The sequence below is a fragment of the Canis aureus genome, chromosome 14, assembly GCF_053574225.1.
Source record: "Canis aureus isolate CA01 chromosome 14, VMU_Caureus_v.1.0, whole genome shotgun sequence".
In the NCBI taxonomy this organism is placed as follows: domain Eukaryota; kingdom Metazoa; phylum Chordata; class Mammalia; order Carnivora; family Canidae; genus Canis; species Canis aureus.
In genome coordinates this window covers 65,034,636-65,057,596 of record NC_135624.1, presented here as the reverse complement: position 1 = coordinate 65,057,596, position 22,961 = coordinate 65,034,636, and the positions used below count along the sequence as shown (strand labels likewise).

Genomic DNA, 22,961 nt, shown 5'->3' with positions numbered 1-22,961 from the left:
TTACTTTGCAAGCTGCATAAGTACTAACATCAAAACGAGCAAACAACTCCCGGTTCCAAACTGTTATTGAATTGCTTCATTCTCTTGCCACAAGAACCAACACACCGAGGGAGGGAGGTGCAGCCTCTAGGCACCAATCCCAGTCTCCAGCATCTCCTGACTTAGCTCCTGAAAGGCATTAATGGTAGAAATAAAACGGACAAGGTGATAAGATGAAACCCAGTAACTGTTTCTTTTTACTTTCCCCCCTTCTTTGCAGGCTGGTAATGAAGAAATGGTGCAAATAGGTAAGCCTTGTTCTCAGATGTCGTTCTTATCTCGGTAGAAAGTAGAGAACAAAATAAGCTGATCAAAATATTGTCTCTGACATTTCTCCCGTTTGGTGGTTAAATAAACAATCATTTGTAGTCCAGGAGCATTTCTATTCTTCCTCTTTCTGGAGGAGAGTCCTACTTTCCTCAGGCTGCATTAAAGTGGTATAAAAATTCTGCCATTGGACTTGTCATGCATCATTTTTTTTTTTTTTTTTTTTACTGTCTCTGGACAAGCCCCTGGTAGGTATTTGGACGATGACGTAGAGGTTGGAAGAAGGCATGGAGATAAGTCAAATCAAACCAATTTGTGTAGCGTTAGGAGGAGCACCTCTGATTAGAACAGAAGACAAAGTGTAAGAATGCTACAAAGAAGGATAAAACAAAAGGAGATGAAAATTTTTCTCTTAGAATTTTTCGAGCTCTGTATAAGCCCTCTGGTGACTTCTCTTATTCCATCTGCTTCACAATAATTATCAACTAAGGTGCAAGGTACTGCTAGGCATTTTGCAAATAACGTCTCAAACTTCAGTATTACCTGAGGATGTGGGAATTATTCCCATTTTATGGGTGAGAAGACTGAGGCTCAGAGAGTATAAGTGACTTGTAACAGGTCACTCCAAAGTCCATATAATCTTTTTTAGAAGCTGTTTATAGTGATGTATTTGTTCTGAATTCAGAGACTGAAAGTCATCAGGCCAGGAGCCAGGCTTCATTCAAAGTGTTTTTATACACATTTAACTTGGATTACTCTGAAAGATAAATTTTCGTTTTTGGCAGAGTATTAGTCCCCATAAATTCTGTATTTGTCAAGTGATCTTATAAAGTCATCTTGGAGATGAAAAATCTTTTGATCACTGCAAGCGTAGTTACCCATCATTGCCCGTGTGCTGTGCATTGGGCATTGTATTCGTTGCTTTGTGCGTCATCTCACTCTCAGAAGCACACATGATGCAGACACACCATTGTGCATATTTCAGATTTGGAGAAAAAGGAGCTTGAGGTTCCACAGCTACCTGCTAGAGCCCATAGTGGGGATCTGGGAGGATTCCATTCTTCTAAACTAATGGAGGGACCCCAAGATTGGGGCCCAGGGATGTCCATATATAGCTGTCTCAGAATATGTCAGAATGCTTCCTTCCTGTACATTGTTTGGCTTTGTTGGCACTCTTCCTCAAGTCTAGACCTCCATAGTGAGAGTAAGGCAAAGGGGAGGACAGTGACTGAGAACTGCATGAAGTGTATAGTGTCTGTGAAGAGACATTCGTTATTTGCAGCTGATAACATTCAGCCATGAATATATATCTTTTTAAAACAAGGATTTAAAAGAAATCCTCAAACAAGCAGAAAAAAAAAGCTATCTTTCTTTTTTATTGCTCAAACATTTGATTACTTAAACATCTCAACTTTTCAATATATACATTAGAAGGCTAGAATGGGGCGGTTGGGGGGCTTTTTCCGTTAAGCATCCAAATCTTGATCTCTGCTCAGGTCTCCATCTCTGGGTTATGAGTTCGAGCCCTCCCTGAGCCACACTTGGTGCGGAGCCTACTTAAAAAAAGAAAAAAAAGAAGATTACTCATTCTATCAAAGGAATACAATATAGGCTTTGATTAAATTTTCGGATAGAATCAGCATGTTCTCCTGTAAGAGGTCTTGAGTTAGACTTTGGTCCAGTCCTCATGTGAATATCAATTACTTTAGTCACAGGTTTCTACAGGGAAGGAAGTGATGCAGGGGTGTATAAATTTGGCAGGAGGAAAATGAGTAGCCTTGTGGAAGAAGGGAGCTCAGGGGACTTGTAGGTTGTGTTGCTGGACATTTTCTTGATCCCAAGTTCCTCTTGCTTTATGGGGTTTCTCTCTTTTATTACTGTGATTTTTATTTACCATTTTCACATTGAGTGAAGAGAAGAGCTAAAGATAAAAATAGGTTTGACTCATGAGTCTTGTGATAGTAAAAGTGTAGTTATCATTTGGCTTTGGGTTATAATCATTTATATAGCCCTTAAAAGGGATTTAAACATTTTTTTGAAAGATCTGCTTATAGTAGTGAGATTTCTTTCCCTTGTATCCACATACCAAGGGGTTGCCAACCTGAAGGTTAAAATGCTCTCCCCTACAAATAGTTAAGGAAATTTTTTCCAATAATTAATTTAAAAGTGGTTTTATGTAGCTGCTTGGAGGTGCTATTTGAACAATAGTACAATTACAAAAGATTAATAAGGCTTGTAGAGTTAATTATTTTTATTGGTGTCCAAATTGGCTAGAGAAAAGTCCATGGTCCTAAATAATTTCTGCATAACTTAAGGTCTCAGGAAGAGATAAATTAATGACAAGTCGCAAATTATTAGGAAGCTCAATTTAGAGAAATAATTTCTTTTGAGATATAGTATTCATGCGGGCTGGTGCATATGAATGTACACCTTACTGATTCTTCACGAAGGGAACACTCTTGTATAACTAGCATCTGGATCAATACAACATTACTGGCAATTGTGCCACCTTCTTAGTACTATCCCCGCATGATAGCTAACCACCCTCTTGACTTCTGACGGGATGGGGTTAATTTTGCCAGTTTTTAAGTGTTTCTTTATTATAAATATAGGCACACAATATGTGCTTAAGAAAACAATAAAAAAAATACTTCTAATATGCTTCAGTCCTCTAGAGCAGGAAGGCTTCTGTTCAGGTAGAGAGAAGGCAGATGTGGTGAGGGCAGGTTAAGAATACGTATAGGGGTATCACCTACATAGTATGTTAACAGGCCATTGCTTCTTTCTCTCTCTACCCAGTAAAAAAAAAAAGCTCTCTTGGTATGTGGGAAAGTATGATTCACCCTAGAGAAAATGGGTAAATAGGTTTTGAACTCTGACCTACTTCTCTGCTCCTTTGTCAACCAAAGAGGAACTACTTATCTACCCACCTATTTACACCCACACATATATGCACTCATACACGTGCACACATACACACATATATACATATAGTACATGTATGCGTGTGCACGCATTGTGTATATATGTGGAAGTGTGTTTCATGAGGTTGTTAACATACTTCTGGGGCATATCAGGGAGTGGTTTCATTCTGACTCAGAGTATGGCCTTGGTAGGATGCCTAGGGTAATTGTGGGCGGCTGGCTGGCTGGCCTGATTGGGTAAGGACTCCTGCTCTGTGACACTTGTGGCTTAGGAAATGATCATAGTTCTGTAGAAATCGGGGAATCTGCAAAAGAATTCTCTAAGCCCTTTGTTTCATAAGCTACCACTTTGATATTGCCGGAGTATCATTAGAGGAAAAATCATTGTGAGGCTTTGCTGAGTTCCCTCGTTCACCCCCTCTCTTGGAATCAGGGCATGTCTATCTTTCTTTGCCCTATTTCTGTTTCCAAGTCTCAAATTACATTCCATTTCATTTCTTAACAAAATAAAGTTGCTAATCTTGTCCTCTTAAATATCCAGTTGACTGAGAAATATTTTTTTTTCATCGTTTGCAGGGATTTATTTGGTTTTCAAAGTTTAGTGTAAGTCACTTCACCTAGTGAATTGCTTATACTAGCATTTCTACAGGTGTAGACCTCATGAGAGCAAACCCTTTGTCTTGATAATTGCTGTATACCCAGTATATAAAATTGGGCTTGGTACCTTGTGGGTCTTCAAATATTTGTTATTCAGTGCATAAATCTAGTAAGCAGGGTACTCTACTGGAACGCACCTGTGTTTGGAATTTTCTTAAATGCTCTTGTTCTGTGCCTCTCTCTAGGTTTAATCAGTCCCCACGAAAAGGAGGATGGTGTCAATGACTATACAATTAATTACTCAGTGTTACCAAGACTCCTTGTAACTTTCTTTTCACTCCACAAAGCTCAGGGACCTTGATTTCTTGGTTTCTTAGACTTTTCTGTTTCTGTTCTGTGAGATTTGGCAACTTGAACTGAATTATGTGCAGGTTTGGAATGGCCACTAAGTTTGCACTGATTTCTACTTGAGATCATTAGGGGAAATAAGATAACCTGAGCTTAAAATCTACCAACCCAGCAGCGAGACTGAAAAGTGTGATTTAAAGGGGTTTAAAGGGATTCTTTATAAAATTTGGAATTTTAGGTACCTCTATGGCCATTGTTCTTTCTTGTACCTAGAGATTATGCAGTTGACTTTACTGATTTAGCTTCCACCCCTCCACTGAACATGATAATGGGTAATATTCAATGCTTTAAGCTTTACAGATGAGGATGTTATTTAGTGTAGGATGTTAATCTACTACCAGCAAATTGTTATTGCTGTTTAGCTGAAATATTTCTTCCCCATACGTTGACTGTTTTTTCTTGCCACTGTACCAAATAACCATAATATTGCTCAGAAATGTTAAGAAATTCCCATGGTCATTTCTGCTTCCAGGATGATCATCTCTAAGCATTCTTTGCTTGTGGATAGCCAATCCAGATTACCTTGGAAAACCATTAGGGACGATTCCAAATTGCCTGGTAAAATCATGAGTGGTTTCAATATGAAGGATTTGGTTATGCTACTTGGACTGGATATATTGACAGTGATGACTTAGATGGAACTCTACTGTCAGAATTTTGGGAACCTTCTCTTTAGTGTTGCTCCAATAGAGATCAGCTGTTACTCCTAAGCTGTGCTACTTCTATTATTAGAAATTGTTGAATTTTTCTTTTTAATTAGTTTTTTTCTGAATATAGATATTTTACATTGCCCGTTATAATTGTCTTCTTTAGAGTTTTTCTGTATTCCTCAGATTTTTTGACAATCATCTTAAATATCAAACTGTTGTTATAATTTAGCATATTCTTAGTCATCTTTCAGTACACAGATTGTGTAGATTACATGTTTTTGTTTGCTATTTTAGTATAACTTCCCATATCATTACAAAATCCTTATAAACATAATTTTAATCTCATTATCCTGATAAACCATAATTTATGTACTTATTTCCCTAATGATACCTATTTTCTCATGATAATGAATATTGCATAGATAGCTGCCCACTTTTCAAATGACCACTTTAGAAGAGAGCCCTAGAAGCTGATTGCTGCATAAAACCAAATTAATATGATATGTTTCAACAGATGGCTTTTGAAGCAGTTTGTATGATCTGAACTTTTACTAGTGCTATAGGGAGGTGTTAATTTTTAAAAACTTCAGTTTTAAATTAGTTTTGGCTCTGCTCTTCTTAAATCTGAATATAATTTTTAAATATTTGATTATGTGGTCTTTGAAAGATGCAGAGAATTAATTGTTTTTCTAATTACCGAGTACTCAAAGGTATGACCAATGATGAAAACATTTTGTAAATTTTATGAGTACTATGAGAAGATTCATCCACCTCATAGAATTTGAGAGTTATATTATTCTTTAGAATGGATAGTAAAGCATGGGAAGTGTCCTAGTTTAGGAATCTCTGTTCCCACATGTAATTTATCCATCCTAATTTTCCAAATATGTTTATGTGATCTTGCTAACTGTAAATCCTTAGAAGATTTTGTGGTAATGTCAGGCTCTTGTTTATAAAAATGATTGCCACATATTCAGCATGATGAATCTTTATGGAATTTAGAATGAATTGTGAGCAGCATGAAACAGTCTATCATGCTTATGAAGTGACTGATAGAACAAAAATAACATTTAGGAAATTGGTAGGAAGTAAGATGGGATTATATATATGAATCTTCAAATACTGGGATCTTAGATGTTAAATTACATTTTCTACAATTTTTCTTCATATTTAGTATTTATATTTTTATATGTGTAGAGACACACAAATTAAAAGGAATGATTGAAATCATTATTCATGAGTTTGAATTCTTTCTTTTATATGTAAAAATCTCTTTTTTATATATAAAGTCCATTCCTTAATCTAAAACATAACCAGCAAAAAAAAAAAAAAATCAAAAAATCAAAAATAAAAATAAATAAATAAAACATAACCAGCATATCCAGTAGAGGACCTGTTAATATTCATTGCCTTTTTTCCATCAAATGGTCAGGGGCATAGACTGTTTACTCTGTGGTTTGCTACTTTCTAGCTGATGACTTTAACCTCTCAAAGCATCTCTTCTATATAGACATAGGCATACTACTACTACTTACTTCATAGAATTGTAAAATATTCATAAAGTGCTAGCCTATGGGAAGCAAACTAGGATAATATTAGTAGAAATATATTCTAGTCTTGTGCTTTTTTTTTAATTTCTTCTTCTTCTTTTTTTTTTTTTAGTCTTGTGCTTTTTAAAAAAAAACACTTTTAATCAGTGAGAGCCACCCCATTCTAGTACATTTTTGGTAGGTCTGCCTACACCATGAGTTTCCAGGAACCTTAATTGACTGTGTCAAGGACTTGTAAACTCTCCAGCCACTCAGTTCACCATGTGACAGCTCTTTGAGAATGCTATTTTCATGTATTATCTTAATGTTGATATCTCAATATAGTATTGCTTAATTCATTGGAATATGATAGTAGAAGGGGGAGTTGGGAAAGGAATGAACAGTGTAAAACAATTATTCCATACAGACTCCATGCCAACTATATTTCATGTATACTGGATGGAATTCTTTCTTATTTTTCACCTTGTTTAATGAAAGTCCTTTCCATTTCTTTTTTTTAAATTTTTTATTTATGATAGTCACACACACACACACACACACACAGAGGCAGAGACACAGGCAGAGGGAGAAGCAGGCTCCATGCACCGGGATCCCGACGTGGGATTCGATGCCGGGTCTCCAGGACCAAAGGCAGGCGCCAAACCGCTGTGCCACCCAGGGATCCCTCTTTCCATTTCATTGAGAGAAAGATACTGTATTAATCATGACTCTTTTGGATGCAAATAACAGGAACCCAGTTGACAGTGGTTAAGGAAAACAAATTGATCAGGTAATCAAAGTCAGGTATAGCTGAACTGAGGGCTCAGACAATGTTAGAAATCCCTCCCTCTCCTCCCCTGACTCTTTTTTTTTTTTCCTCATTTTCCTGCGTTGGCTTTATTTCTTTTTTTTTTTTTCTTTTTTTTTTTTTTTGGCTTTATTTCTTTATCAAAATATGATTAGTGGCCCTTCAGGTCGTGGCCAAGACTATTGCCAGCATCTCTACGCCTCCATTCTACCTTTCATCCCACTGGACAGAGCACTTGCTTTTTGACAACTCCAGCAAAAGTTCCTGGTGGGGCTTTTATTGGCTACTTGACTTGAGTCATGAGCTTATCCTTGAAACATTTACTATGGTCAGGGGATATAGTGCTCTGATTGGCTTGGATTAAGATATTTCACTCTTGACTTATAGGGACTGAGAATGGAAGGTAGGATGGTTACCCTGAGAGAAAACTGGGGTGCAATCAAATAAAAAGGAGTGTGGATGCTGGGGAGCACACTTGTAATAATGCCATGGGATGAGGGCTTCCCAGCATACTGCATGGGGACTGGCAGCTGTGGTAGGTGGGATAATGGTCCTCCCAGAGATGTCTGCATCTGAATTCCTGGCACTCCTGAATATGTTATGTTCCATGGCCAAGAGGAGTTAAGTTTGCAGATTGGAATTAAAGTTGCTAATCAGTTGGCCTTTAAATAGGGAAATTATCCTGGATTTTCTGGGTCTGTCTTTATAAATGGAAGAAGGAGACAAAAAGACAAAACTAGAGAGAGAGTGGCATAAGAAAGAACTTGGTCTGATGTTTCTGGCTTTGAAGATGAAAGAAGGGACCCGTGAGCCAGGGAATACAGATGGCCTCGGGAGGTTGGAAAAGTCAAGGAAATAGATTATTCCTAGAGCTTCTTGAACAAATGCAACCCTGCTGACACCTTGATTTTAGACCCATGTGACCTACCTCAGACTTCTGGCCTCCAGAACTATAGGATAATAAGTATGCATTGTTTTAGATCGCCAAGCTTGTGGCGATTTGTTACAGCAGCAATAGGAAGCTAATACAGTGGCCTGATGGACTGTCCCAGTTTCCCATACTTTTGTCATTCTGTGAGCCAGACTATTTTAGATTTGGAAAATATAATCACCACAAGTAGGTTTCAGTGAAAACCTTTAAAAACACTGTTCACATGTCTTTTTATTTTATTTTATTTTATTTTTTTATTTTTATTTTTATTTTTTTTGTTCACATGTCTTATCTGTCATATTTTCCTCAGCCTTTGGTCCTGGGGGATAAATGCTTGTTTTCCTGGCTTTAAATTCTAGGTTCAATATTAGTCTTTAAAAGTATTATCTGTCAAAAAAATTGTACAATGTATGAGAAATATTAATTTATAGAATGTCTAATACAGCTCTTGAGTCTGTAAAACTTCCAGTGATGATAAATGTAACCATTAGACGTACTTCTTTAAAAACTAAGATTGGAATGTTAACATTTGGCATTGGGACCCCATGTAACAAAACAAAACAAAAAAACAAAACAAAACAAAACAAACTTCTCTACTTGCTATTCTGTTATTGATCATTTGATCATTTTAAGATGTAGCAAACAAACAAACAAAAAATACTTGGATATTTTTCTTCTTCTTTTTTTCTTGAAAGATCTCTTACCTGATTTCATGTTCTGGAACACTAAAGAATGTGCTATTTTTTCCTAAGTGACTCTCTTGAACGTAAACATTGTGCAATGGCAACAAATATTTATGAAAAAAACAGATTTTAAAAAATGAGAAGAATTTTTAGGCTCATGACTATTTGTTCTTTCTTAACGAGTTAAGAAAAGAAGGGGGTTTTCTTTTTTCTCCAAGAGCTTGATGAAAAATCGAATCTTTGACTGTGAGAGTAGGTTTGCAACTAAAATAAAAGACTTCAGGGAGGTTGTTCTCTGCCTTGTGATGATAAGAGCCTAGAGGAGATGAAGTGGAGAGAAAAGCATTTGGCTGTGTTCAGGAGTTCAGCATGTGTCACAACTCACTTTTAATTGCCTTTCAGTGAAGATGTGTCTGCTTCTCCGTTTGTGTTTGCAGCCTTGGGAAGCCCTTCAGTGTGTGGTGTCCTCTTTAACGTCCACTCGTCACCCTGCTCACATTTTTTCCTGGAGCAGCTGGCTCCTGTCATTTCTGATGAAAGTCATTCTCCTACCCTTAGCCGAGGATTTGGAAATGTTGTTGTTGGAGCTGCTTCTTTAGCAGATTTTGAAAGTGCTTATTCGATTTCATTCTTGTGGCCAGATTGTTGCATACTGAGAATTTGTACCTGAAAAAGGAAATTGCCTGTGTAAACTGTCTCTTTATAGTAATCAACCAGTTCTTGGGAGAGAATCCCAGTGTTTGGGTGGGGTGACAGGGTCTGGGTTGTTAACAGCTAGCCTGGATTTCAGGCCTACTGTTGACAGGGAACGTAAGATCCCTTCTGAGGGATCTTAGGATCAGAAACACAGAGTGGGGTGGGAGTGGAGATGGGAGAGGCCTGAGAGGGGCTGGGATGTGGAAGGAATTGGAAGCCAACTTCCATCTTCCGTAGCTCTAGCTAGATGGGGATGGTCACGGTGCTAACAACATCAGCTAATTTTTCCTTTATTACGTTGTTACTAGCTGGACTAAGTCTTTTATGTGCCTTACCCTGTTTGAGCCCATTATCCTCATTTTACAGACAGCTTCTCTCTGAGCCTTAATTTTCGTAATTTGCTTACAGAGGTCATAATATGCATCAGCTTGGAATCAGAATTTAAATGCAGTATTTTCCGACTCCAGACCTTTAGTTTTCAACCATTGCACCCTTCCTCCTCCCTTCTTTGCTTGGGAACTCAAACCATATGCCTCAATTACAAGTATTTCACTATTTTGTGTGCCAGGAGTAGCTCTGGGCTTAATTAGATCAACTAAAGATTGCTGTGATATGTGTGAGCTTTGTACAGTAGTCATTTGGGGTCTTAGTAATGTTGATTATACTACTGAATGCTTTTGTTCTCTTACTGTCCTATAGTGTGGTCTTTGTAATGTGCTGGGGACATCTAATAACCTCTAGGAGATATTTGGGTATCATTGCACAATATATTAGACAGATACCAAGTTAGCCTGTCCTCAGTCGTGAGCTTCTGAGACGGAATGCATGAAGGAATTAAGATGATCCCAGAGCATGGGCCACAGTGGCGTACTGTGAAAGCACTCCTTCTCAAGAATCTCCACTTCCAAAAATTGCCATTGATTTTTTTCCCCCCAAAGAATATTGTATGCTGGGGACACTTAAACATAGTTACGATAACACACCTCCACCCCAAAGAGCTTAAAATCTCTGAAAGGACAAGCAAAATCATATAACTTTTCTCCAATAGAGATTTTTATGACTTTTATACAGGTAATGCATGACAATGAGATCTAAGAAGCTTAGTCCAGCAGGTCTGTACTCCTGGACAAGATAGCAGGGAAGATTTCGTGGGAGAGATGGGGTTTGACATAGGCCCTGGAGGCCAGGTTGGATTTGTATAGCTGGAGAGAAAGCAGCAGCCTTTCCCTAAGCCTGAATAGCAGAGCAGGATTTTAAGAACAGGCATGATTAAGTTGGGTCTAGTGAGCCCATTAGAATCTCAATAGACCAATACAGGAGATGATGTTGCAAAGAAGTTAAGCACAGAGGGCCTTAAATGACAGTTCGGTTTTGATTTGGGTTCAGTTAACTAGTCTTTGAATTTCAATTTTTTATTTGTGAAGTGAGGGGATTTGATTAGTAGAGATCTTTAAAGCAATTTTCATGTCCAACATGGAAGAAAAGCTATTTTCTGTATCTATTATATCCTGAAGTAATGATGAGCCATTGTAACTATTCAGAGAGACTAGCCTAGTAATATTAATACCTAATGATTACTGAGCCCTTCCTATGTGCCAAATAGTGTCTAAGCACTTTGCATTAGGCCGGTTAATTTTTACAAGTCTATGAATTAAATACGATTAACCTCATTTTTACAGATAAGTACTGAAGTGGAAGCTGTAAGTGACCAAAATCACAAAGGTAGTAAGCGGCAGAATTTAGACATTTACATGTGGGACTGTAAAACAACTTTCCTGGCAGTGATTCAGATAGCGTTTTGGTACAATTTATACAAAATTTGGCAGTGACAAATTATGTTGGGGAGTTTGGACTTGACACTTTGGGGTTTGCAGTGTATGGTGACAAGGAGGCAATTGGAAGAAATGGGATTCGTTTGACAAATTTCTAAGGAGAAATCAGTAGGACCTGAAAATATTAAATGGGGGGAAAAGTTGATGTGAAGCCAGTTTTCTAGCCTGGAGGTTTGGGAGAATCAGCACATCAGGAACAGAGATAGTAAAGTCAGAAAGGCAAGCTGAATATTTAGGTGAAAATGAGTTTGGTTTAGATATTTTAGGGGTGAAGAGAAGATATGACACATTATCCTAGGCAGAGAACTGATCTGTTCAAGTCTCAGCATGGGGGGCAGTTTCTCTTTTTCTTTTAACCTGTATTTACTGAGGACCTATTATGTACATGTGCACAGTCATGTGTAAAAGGGGCTAAAGTCTCAGAAATGATTAAAATTTTGAAAAGATTAGAAAATTCTAACATGGTTGATATTAAAGTGGAAAGTCTGGTCAGCTTAAAGGCTTGTAAGTAAATGGAAACATAGAACAGTGCCTCCTCAAATACTTTGATGGAGGTTCTGTTTATTTTTTAAATTTTTATTTATTTTTACGATTTTATTTAGTTATTCATGAAAGACACACAGAGAGGCAGAGACACAGGCAGAGGGAGAAGCAGGCTCCATGCAGGGAGCCTGCTGCAAGACTTGATCCCAGGACCCCAGGATCATGACCTGAGCCAAAGGCATCTGGCTTTGCTCAACCACTGAGCCACCCAGCTGCCCCAGTGCAGGTTATGTTTAATATTAGTGTGTGTGTATACATTTGTATACACGTATCTCACACACACACACACACACACACACACACACACACAAGAAAGTGTCTCTTCGATTTAGCACAAAGAGGAAGAGGCATTAAGTTAAACTCTCAAATGAGGAATTCAGAGAATTCTCTGACAAGGAGAATTGTTAGTGTTATAATTAGTCATCCACTGGAGATACTACAATGCTTTTTTCATAAGGGTAGTTTGAGTTTCTGAGGAAATCCTGAATGCAAACATACCCTGCTCACTTGCTTGAAGGAACACGTTAGAGATAGATATAAAGATGTAATAAAGATGTCTTTTACAAACAAGGCTGGGGGGAAACAGGAGCTTCCCACTTTGATAGGATGTGCACACCCCAGCCAGGGTGTGTCAGGCCCCACTGGTAGGGCAGGGCTTGCTGCTGGTGACATGGAAGACAACATGTGCTCCTTTTTAGGATCCTTCCCAGGAAGAAGAATGAGGAGGGAGGCACCGAGCTTTGCAAACTTCTCGTCTTTCCCAGACTTACCAATCACAGACATCACTCTTCTTTACCTGGTGAAGGGTGAGAGAAGAGATGGAGAGGCTCAGGATAGTCAGAGAAAAATCTTTCTTCACAGAGAGCAAGAGCAGGTTAAAGGCACTCCACGTCTAACTTAAAAAAAAAAAAATCATTACTGGAGATGCCTTCATTGTAAGAAAGAGGCAACGATTAGATGATTTTCAAGGTCTCTTATTTTTGACCTGTGTACATATTCTATGGATATCTAAAGGGATTGCCTAATGGGACTGATTTCCTGCTGCTTGCTTCTAAGTACGAGGGGCTCTGGGTCTGCATTCTAGGAGAGGTGTTTGAATGACTAGATCTACTTTCTGGTTCTCAGTAGCTTAAATATAAGATCTGGATAGAATGGAATGTTTGATTTACTGGCCGGAAAGAGCTGTAAGAAGTAGAAATATTTGCCAACAAAATTCTGGCTGTAGAGATATATGACACCTTGTGTAGTTGGCTGTCCTTGATTGCTTGGTGATAAATTGCTATTTGGGGAAAAATAGTACATTCTAATTTTAGATATACCCTCAGGCTCAAACTGCTCCCATTCATTCACTCATTCATTCATTCATTCATTCACAGGTATTCATTTAGTGACTTCAGGTTCTATTTTAGGCATTAGAGAATAGTAATAAAGAGGACAGGTAAAAATCTGTGCCTTCATGGAGCTCATATGCTACTGAGAGAAACAATAATTAAGTAAACAGAAGTACAATTTATAGTATACCAGAGAGTGACAGGTTTTGTGGGGAAAAGTAAAATGGGGAAAAGGGCTAGAGAGTGATGAGATGGATACTGGTCAAGACACACCTCATGGAGAGGGTCACATTAAAATAAAGACCTGTGTGGCTCAGTGGTTGAGCCTTAGGCTCAGAGAGTGATCCCAGTGTCCTAGGTTCGAGTCCTGCATGCAGGGAGCCTGCTTCTCTCTATGCCTGTGTCTCTGCCTCTCTGTGTCTCTCATGAATACATAAATAAAATCTTAAGAAAAAAAAAAAAGAACAAAAACCTGAAGGAATTGAGGTGGGAGATCCCAGAGGAAAGCAAGCACAGTGACCTTGAAATGTGAGAATTCTCAGTGCCAGCCTACTGGAGTGAGCAAACCCATTTTATTCTGGAATGGGTTTTGAGAAGAGTGACTTGACCTGCCACCTTAATTCTCCTGCTCTATTTTGAAGATAATTTATAAAGGGGAGGAGCAGAAGCAAGGAGAACAGGTGTGGGACTCATTCAAAGCTGAACCAGTGGCTTAGACACGGGTAGTAACTGGGCTGGTGATGAGCTGCGGTCACTGTTTGGAGACATCTTGAAGGCTGAGTCAATAGAATTTGCTGAAAGATTTGATTCGTGATGTGACAAGAGTTTGAGGGTAGTTTAGTCAGGTTTTTGGTCCAAGTAGCTAGGAGGATAGGGTTGTCAATTACTGACTTGGGAGCAGGGAGATAGGAAGTTTACTTCTGGAAATGTGGAGCTGGAGGCTTAGGGAATGTCCATATGGAGAAGGCAATGGAGTTGACAAGAGAGGAGCTCACAGATAAAGCTGGGGCTGTAGGTTAATGATTGTGAAGCCCCCCAAACTCATGGGATGGGAAGAACTTACCATGCCGGGGTGGGTAGATGCAGAAGAGAGGAGTCAGTCCCTGGACCAGGTCCTGTGGCACTGCGGTATATACAAGTCATGGAAATCAAGTGGTGTAAGGAAGGAGAATGAGGAGGGGAGAGCACCGAGGAAAGGGGAGAACCAGAAGAAAAAGATATCCTGGAGGCTAAATAAAGAACATATTGCAACAAGGAAAGGGAAATAAGCTGTGTCAGAATCTGCTGATACAGCAAGTAGAGAGTCTTGACCATTCCTGGGGTCACTAGTGACTTCAAGAGCTTGAATGGGTCGGGTTCAAGAAAGAACAAGGATGGAAAGAGAGGAATAGGACACATCTAGTCAGTCTTTTGGAGCATTTTGCTATAAAGGGTAGCGAAGTGATGGGGTCTCAGTTCGAGTGGGATGTGGCATCATGAGAGTTTTTACCAAAGATGGGAGATAGGATGGCAGCTTATTTATTTGCTGATGGGAATGATCTAATGATGTGGAGAAACTGATAAGGAAAGAAGAGAGGCCAGTTGCAGAAACCGTTCTTGCAAAGGCGAGGGGGACTAGGGTATGGGGCTCATGTGGTGGGTTTGCTCCTCGGTGAGATGAGGCAGCTTGTCCGAGGCGCCTGGAGGGATGCAGCATGCATGCACAGACACCAGCCAGTTGTGGAGGGTTAACTACATCGGAGTCCTGCTCGGGGACTTAGGGACTGCAGTGTGGCTTTATCGTGGCTCTAGCCATTTGCGCTTGTAGAATTTATGGCCCACAAAAACCTTTACATACCAGCTGCTGTGGCCCTTCAGCCACCTCTGCTGACAGTCGCATCGTTTCCCATTTTAAAATTGCAACGGGCGATATGTTAATGAGTAGCTAACTTACCTTTAAGTTTTCAGTAGGTAGGATTTATTGCATCCTCTGCATAATCTCATTTAAACCTTGCACTAAACCCATGAAGTTGGAAGTATTACTAGCCTCCAGGTAACACTTGAGGATGCTGAGCCTAAGAGAAACCAAAGAACGTGTCCAGGGTGATGCACTGACTTCGCTTACTGCTCTCGGATTCTGTAGGTAGTTCCTTCCTCATCCCTAGGCTGTCCCACTTTGGGGAAATATTTGGCCCTGTGGGGTGTGTGATATCTGAATATGGTGCGTTAACACTGGAGTTTAATTTGCTTATATGATTGTAATCTTAGATGAAAATACTTTTGATAGCTTTGAGGCTTCCCTACCATCCCCTTGCACCCCCCCCCCCCTTTTTCCCTCAAAGACAGAGAACTTAAGAGCCTTTTAGAGAAGGTTTTGAAACTACACTGGAGGAATAATTGCTTGGCTGGCTGCGGTGGACCGAACGTCGTCATTCCTGTGGTAGGTGTCCTTTATAAGTCAGCTCTTAAATTAGAAATTGACAGCAAGATGTTTCATCTATTCCAAAGTGAATATGAGCATAGGAGCATGGTCTTCAGTGTCAAAATGATCAAAATTGAAATTTTCCTTTGGCTTCTTGCTTGCTCTGTGTCAGGCTTCTAGGCCTGCTTTTTCATTTCTTTCTTTCTTTCTTTTTTTTTTTTTTAAGATTTTATTTTTATTAATTCATGAGAGACACAGAGAAAGGCAGAGACATAGGCTGAGGAAGAAGCAGGCTCCCCACAGGGAGCCTGATGTGGGACTCGACCCCAGGACCCAGGACCACGCACGACCTGAGCCAAAGGCAGACGCTCAACCACTGAGCCACCCAGGTGTCCCTAGTCCTGCTTTTTCATTTGTAAACTATGGATAATACCCGCCTGCTGTGATTGCTGTGAGAATTAGAGATGGTATATTCTTTTTTTTTTTTAATTTAAATTCAGTTTGCCAGCATGTAGTATAACACTCAGTGCCCATCACATCACGTGCCCTCCTTAGCGCCTGTCACCCAGTTATACTGTTCCCTTACCCTCCTCCCCTTCTGTAACCCTCAGTTTGTTTCCTAGAGTTAAGAGTCCTTCATGGCTTGTCTTTCTCTCTGATTTTCCCCATTCAGTGTCTCCTACTTCCCTTATGGTCCCTTGCACTATTTCTCATATTCCACAGAGATGGTATATTCTTGAACCCAAAGCACAGTGCCCAGAATTTATCCTGCCTGGAAATGGTAGGTGACCTGGTGGCTCCTTTGTCATTTCTGCTAACTACTATCCAAGGGGATGGTAGCCTGAGGGGCTACTAAGTGCATCTTTTTTCCCTTGATTACAATAATTGCCGACTGGAAAACTATTCTTTCCGGGTTTAATTTCAACAGTATGTCTTTTGTGCACATTTTAGGAATGATTTATTATTTAGCATCAGAGAAGACACAGCTCTATGTGCCATGTTTATTTATTTATTTTTTAAAGATTTTATTTATTTATTCATGAGAGACAGAGAGAGAGACAGAGAGAGAGAGGGCAGAGACACAGGCAGAGGGAGGAGCAGGCTCCATGCAGGGAGTCTGATGTGGGACTCGATCCCGGGACTCCAGGATCATGCCCTGGGCTGAAGGCAGGCGCTAAACTGCTGAGCCACCCAGGGATCCCTGCCATGTTTATTCTGAATAAAAATGCAGAGCTTACTGTCTGACAGTGTGAAAATGGAACAGTCCCAGAGAATCCAGGATGCATGGTTTGCTGTGAGCATGAGGCTTTGGGTGTCCTTTTGGGTGTGGAGGAAGGAGCCTCCTTGCATTCTTCCTAAATTTTCTAGTTCTCTAATTGCTTAATCCAGGCATTAGTATATTGTCTAGATTTTGGTGATGCGAATCTCCTTCAGCGGAGATGGGAAATCTCCTTCCCTTGAATCAGTAAACGAATGGTTAAATAGAGTTACAAGTGGGATTACTAGTGCAGCCAGAAGGTCCTCGGACCTCAGGTAGTGCATCCTGTAAGTTAGTGTGTAGCAGCATAGACAATGCAGAAGTTCTCTAGTTACCTGCATTGCTGACTTGATACATGTTAAGCAAATCCTACTGACAAGAGACCCTGGCATATGTAAAATCTTGTGTTAGATGATACTGGAAATACCAAGCTGAATGGGGGAGTTTCTTGTCCTTAAGGAATTTATACTTAATTTGGGATAGCCTTTGACACTCCACATGAAGAGCCTGACTCATCTCTTACTGTGGATTCCTTCCTCTCCATCACTCTGCTCCTGCAACACTCAAATTCATTCCTAAAGTTTCCAGTTCTTTCTATAAACCAGAATTTACAGAAGTATTCCCCATGGATTTGGCTGTAAGAGAGACCACATCTTTGTGTCCATGCTTATGCTGATGCCTAGTGTAGGTCCTTGACTACAGGCAGGGACTGTGCTGCTGTTCCTCCGAGTGTTGGAGGTGGCCTTCACTTTACTCTGTGATAGTACAATCCTCACTCCTCCTCCCAGTAAATATTTACAGCAGTATTATTTGATCTGTGTATTTAATAAAGAAGGGTATTTTGTTTAAATACGTTGGCCATTCTGAATGGCATAGTGATAACCAACATGCACTCAAAGAATTTTCAAGGCATTATAAAATGCCTTCTGGTACTTTATACACTATTTGAAGGATTTAAAAAGCAGGAAAATAATGAAAATATTCTATAAGATCATGGATTGTAGGCTCATTTATGAGTCTTATGCTTTCATTTATTGGATCACATACATGTGATTGTGCTAGGTGAGAAGTATTCGTGGATCATAGAATTTTTTTTTTCAGGGTTCTTTAACATACTGCAGGACTAGTCTTAGGCTAGAATCATGAAGGTGGGGGACTTTTAAATTCTGTTACCGGATTTTGCTCGTCTTCTTTTCTCATCCTTGTCCTCATTTCCTTTTCCAGGATCCATTATCTTGCTTCAAAATCATTTCTAGTAAGGGATAAATGGTTTATTCAATGTGTTACCTTTCCCAAGGGTGTTTGCATGTTGGCAGACATAATGCATTTGGCTAAACTAGGAGAATTAATTGTGAAATTGAGTTTAATATGTAGCTAGCCACCCATGATGTAAGGTGGACTCCAAATACATTCATATTAAAATGAGTTATCTGTCCCATGAAAGGAATTCAGTTCAAAATGGCAATGCCATTTGCTCTTGACTGACCAGCATCTGCATATTTAATTTATAAATTATGATTTCTACTTACCCATTCTCCTCATTTTCTGATAGTGATCTATGATTTATGAGGTGGAAGAATGTATGTATGGGCTTTGGAGTATGACTTGGACTCATCCCTGAGCTTTACAGTTACTTGAACTTGGGCACATACTTCCTGAATTTCAGTTTGCTCACGCTTGAAGTGTGATTGTTAGGTTTGTTATGATAGAAAAATTGTGTATAAACTACAGCGCTATGAACTAAGTGTATTAAATAATAGGCCATGGTAAATCCAACATAAAGTAGCTATTGTAATTGGCAGAAACTCTAGGATTTTTACAGGGAAAAAATAAAATAAAAAGATTTCTTCTACATAATAGCAAAAGCTTTGTTAAAAACTTGTAGCAGGTGTCAGTTATGCCAATAATAAATTAATTGGGAGCATGTCTTGATTATAAGTAAGCCAGATATCGTTTATGGACACTTATTATATTCATGTTCTCAAACATATAAATGAGATACGAATATTCACATTGTGATACAGTTTTTTAAAAAATGATTCATTGAACCCATAGTTACCTGAGTATAGTTGAGAAATGACTTGAGTTCTCAAAATTTCATGCTTATGAGATAGTTCAGGAATATATTTATTATGCAAGTTGAGGTACAGTCTTGTGAGGTGCCTGTGTTATGTCCTCCTGTGTTCTCTTGTCACACAGGGTTCTACAATTCTATTTTTCACCCCACAGATTTACCAATAAAGGGACAGAGTGAGTATGAGCTGGTGACTCCAGTCAGCACAAATTTTGAAGGACACTATCTCTCCCATATTCTTTCTGCAAATCACAAAAAGAGGTCACCGAGGGACGTGTCTTCCAACTCTGAGCAATTGTTCTTTAACATCACAGCATTTGGAAGAGATTTTCATCTGCGACTAAGGCCCAACACTCAGCTAGTAGCTCCTGGGGCTGTTGTGGAATGGCACGAGACATCTCTAGTGCCTGAGAATACAACTGACCCCATTAATGATCATCAAGCAGGAAGTGCTTCAGAAAGAATCTGGAAAACAGAGCCTTTGCAGACTAACTGTGCTTATGTTGGTGACATCATGGACATTCCAGGAACCTCTGTTGCCATTAGCAACTGTGATGGTCTGGTAAGACTCCCTTTTGTGTGTATGTGTTTGCAGGTGTTTGGGAGCGTAGCATGGCTCCAGCGTGGTTTGGAAGGTAGAGGTGGAAAGGAAGCCGTACTATTATATTTTAAGTTCAGGAAGGAGCTTGAGAAAGCATTTTACTCTCAAAGATGTGTGCTTTGGCTTAATTTTGCCATGAGGACAGCATTTTCCAAGAAGCAAAAGATACCTATTGTAGCACTTTTGCTTATATTTTCACGAGTGTTACATTGGGTAATTTTATTTCCTTATTTCTTTCAAAGCATTCTGAAAATTTTCTAAAGAAATGTAGATTCCTCCAAAATGATAGTATTTCACTTCTTATGTGGAAACTTTGGATATCTTCGTAAAGAAGGTATTTTAATGCATTCCTTTGCTTCCCCACAGAATGCTAAAATGGGAAATGAGCAGATCCTTTGTCAGAATTTGTTCAAATAGCATTACTTTACAAACATGAGATGTAGTTCTCTCTGCATCATGGCTTTGATTTAGTTTTTTCTTTATTCTCAACTAAAATACCCATATATATTGCTCTTTAGTTTTGTTATTGAGGCCAATAGTAACTGACCTTTCTTTACCCACTCTGCAGATGTGAAGTATTTTTATTTGCTTTGTATCTTCAGATGTTATTTGAAAAGTGTGTCAGTGTTTATGCCTCTTCCATCCACAGTTGACTCCAAGTCTTTGTTCAAAAAATCAACCATTTTTCTTTCTATGGTTGCCAGGCTGCTGTTTCTTGGGAGTTCAGAGCTATTCCCTTTGTTTTGTCACTCTTCTGGGAGTTCTCAAAATATTCCTTATGTTCCTGCTTATAATTATTCTACCTTAGCTGGTCCTCCAACAATACCATGAATTTTTTGCTATTGTTCCTTCTATTCATAGGCCCAACCCAGAGGAGGTATGATACATATGTTTTACTTTTACTGAATGCTGGTGAGGTAATTGTTTTAGGCTTTATTTTTGCAGTCTTGTATTGCCTCTTGATGTCCTGTAGGGTTTTAAAAGACAGCACAGAAAGCTGAACAGAGCACATGTAGCAGGTCCCGAGTGTTCAAGTTGGACTCCATTAGATTAGGATCTATATGCTTGCGTTTGGTGCTAGACCATATTCTGGGATTTGAAGGCATAAGGAATCGCTCAAATTCTTCTCATTCTATACAAAGGTTGGATAGATGTGAATTAATTAAGTCATTGAATAGGAAATAAAAAAGACGGTACTTTCTGGAAGATAAAGTTTAAAATATTCATTGAGAGAGCTTGATTCAGTATTACCAAGATAGAAAAGAACATAAATCAAATAAAGGGTATTGTTTTATAATACATTTAAATATATTGAGTATAAAACTTAAGTCACTATTATTTTTTAGTTTTATAGCATAAAAATTATGTACTTTCTATCTTTTCCATTAATATTTGAAATGTGGGATATTGGCTAGAAAATCAGTTTGAGGAAGATAAAAGGCAAGAAACTTATTTTAATGCATCATCACAGTGATTTTTACACCTTACCTAGCAATCAGTATTTTTCTTTCTGTACATGTCAAATTATCTGATCATAGATACAAGAACTCTGGGGCTATAGTAAGTTGTTATAAGGAAGAGGAAAATAGATATAAAGTCTGAATGAATGTTAATTATTAGGATTCTTTAATTTCTCACTTTTAAGATATGGTGTTAGCATCATGTGTCAATTGATATCGAGTATGTACGTATACTACACTACACTGCACCCTACAAGTTTTCATTTGTTCCAGGCTTTGATCCATTAATTGATTAATTAAACGATATTTGTAGGAACTAGTAATGGACCAAGTTCTGTGCTAGGCACTGTGAAGTGGTGGAAGGAGTAGTGGTAACCATCCTCATGCAGCTCAAAGATGTTAAATTTGCCATAGATTTAAGTGTCAAAATATCTGGCTTGTGTATATGTATGTTAGAATCATGTTTAACTTGGAAAATTGGTAGTTAAGGGAAATATGTTTTGGAGATATGAATAGGACAGAGTTTTGAACCAGACATAAGTGACTGAGGCCTTCAGCTCCATCTGGGAAAATGGTAGGTTTGGCTTGTAGAGAAGGCAGTGCCGACTCTGTGGGTATGCGAAATGAAGCCTTTTTTAGAGTTTCAAGCTCACAGCAGGCATGTGCCAGGAGGAAGAGTGAAGATGATGGCAGGAAGAGCAGCAGCAAGCAGGGTTATGGGGAGCAAATCAACGAATTAGAGGAATAAACTGGGACCACTTTGCTAAGCTGGGAACAAATTCTTAGAATTGCAGAATTGCATTGAATGGGATAAATCCTTAAACAGATGAAGTGGGAAGTTTAATTGAAGGAAATGTAAATAAACTTGGCCGATTTGCTGATTACTAAGCCCCCTTTTCCCTTTAACTGGCTAGCTATATAGGGATTTAGGCTTGACCTTCTCGATCTTAGAAATGGAAGCAGGGACACTGAGATAACATAGATGCCCGAGGATTACCCTGATGGGCTCAAGCCGTTGCTCTAGAAGGGCTCTGGGATAATAATCAAATCCAAGTAGGTCTAGTAGAAAGTACAGCCTCTTTTGGCCTAAAGATACCAATGGAAAAATATCTGCCTAGCAAGTATGTAGTTAAATTTCCTGCTATGGAAGACAATGTCATTGAAGCTGTACCTGGATGGGAAGTCTAACCCTTTGGTTACATCAGTTTTGGATGGTTTTCCAGTGATTTGACTTTCTCCATGTGTTCTTTGAAGCTATTGCACATAAGAAACAGCCACAGGGACTTATGTTTCACCGTGGTGGGGAGTGGTTAATAGCAAGGCCTTCTCCCTGGGCAAAACTGCTTACATCTCTTTTATGTGACCTTGTGGTACGCCACGTGAATTTGAAATGGGAAGCACTCTCAGAATTAATTTGTAGTAAATAGAACGCTTTAATTAAATTTAAAAACAAGTGGTACTTCAAAGTGTGTCCACAGGCCCAGGCTTGTGAAAAGATAAATACCCAAAGTGAGACTATATATAGAAACTTTTATACCAATTTGACAATTACTGTATTTGCCCTGGGTTGGATAATTTAAAAAATGGGGTTGGTGTTTTGTTTTATGATTTTTTTTTAAAAAAGAATTTGTTTTATTAGAGAGGGAGAGCGTGTGAGAGAGTACAAGCAGGGGGAGTGGCAGAGGGAGAGGAAGATGCCTCCACTGAGCAGGGAGCCTGATGTGGGGCTCAATCCCAAGATCCCAGAATCATGACCTGAGCCAAAGGCAGATGCTCAACCAACTGAATCACCCTGGCACTCCAGTTTTATCATTTTTACAATTAATTAAAATATTTATTTATTTATTTTAGAGAAAGAGAGTGTATTCGTGGGTGGAGGGAGGGGTAGAGGGAGAGGGAGAGAGAGAAATCCTCAAGCAGACTCCCCAT

General features: G+C 39.0%; 1 protein-coding gene across 4 annotated transcripts in view; it reads left to right on the top strand.

Moving 5' to 3' along the window:
- ADAMTS3 (ADAM metallopeptidase with thrombospondin type 1 motif 3) overlaps positions 1-22,961 on the top strand; it is a 261,150-nt gene that overhangs the window by 1,185 nt on the left and 237,004 nt on the right. Inside the window, exons 2-3 of one of the 4 annotated variants that reach the window (XM_077848318.1) lie at positions 260-287; positions 19,127-19,533. In XM_077848318.1, the coding sequence (XP_077704444.1) occupies positions 260-287; positions 19,127-19,533 (435 nt within the window). Of the gene's footprint in view, positions 1-259; positions 288-19,126; positions 19,534-20,314; positions 20,450-22,961 lie in introns of those variants that run through there. The other 3 variants (XM_077848321.1, XM_077848319.1, XM_077848320.1) reach the window with 3 other exon arrangements.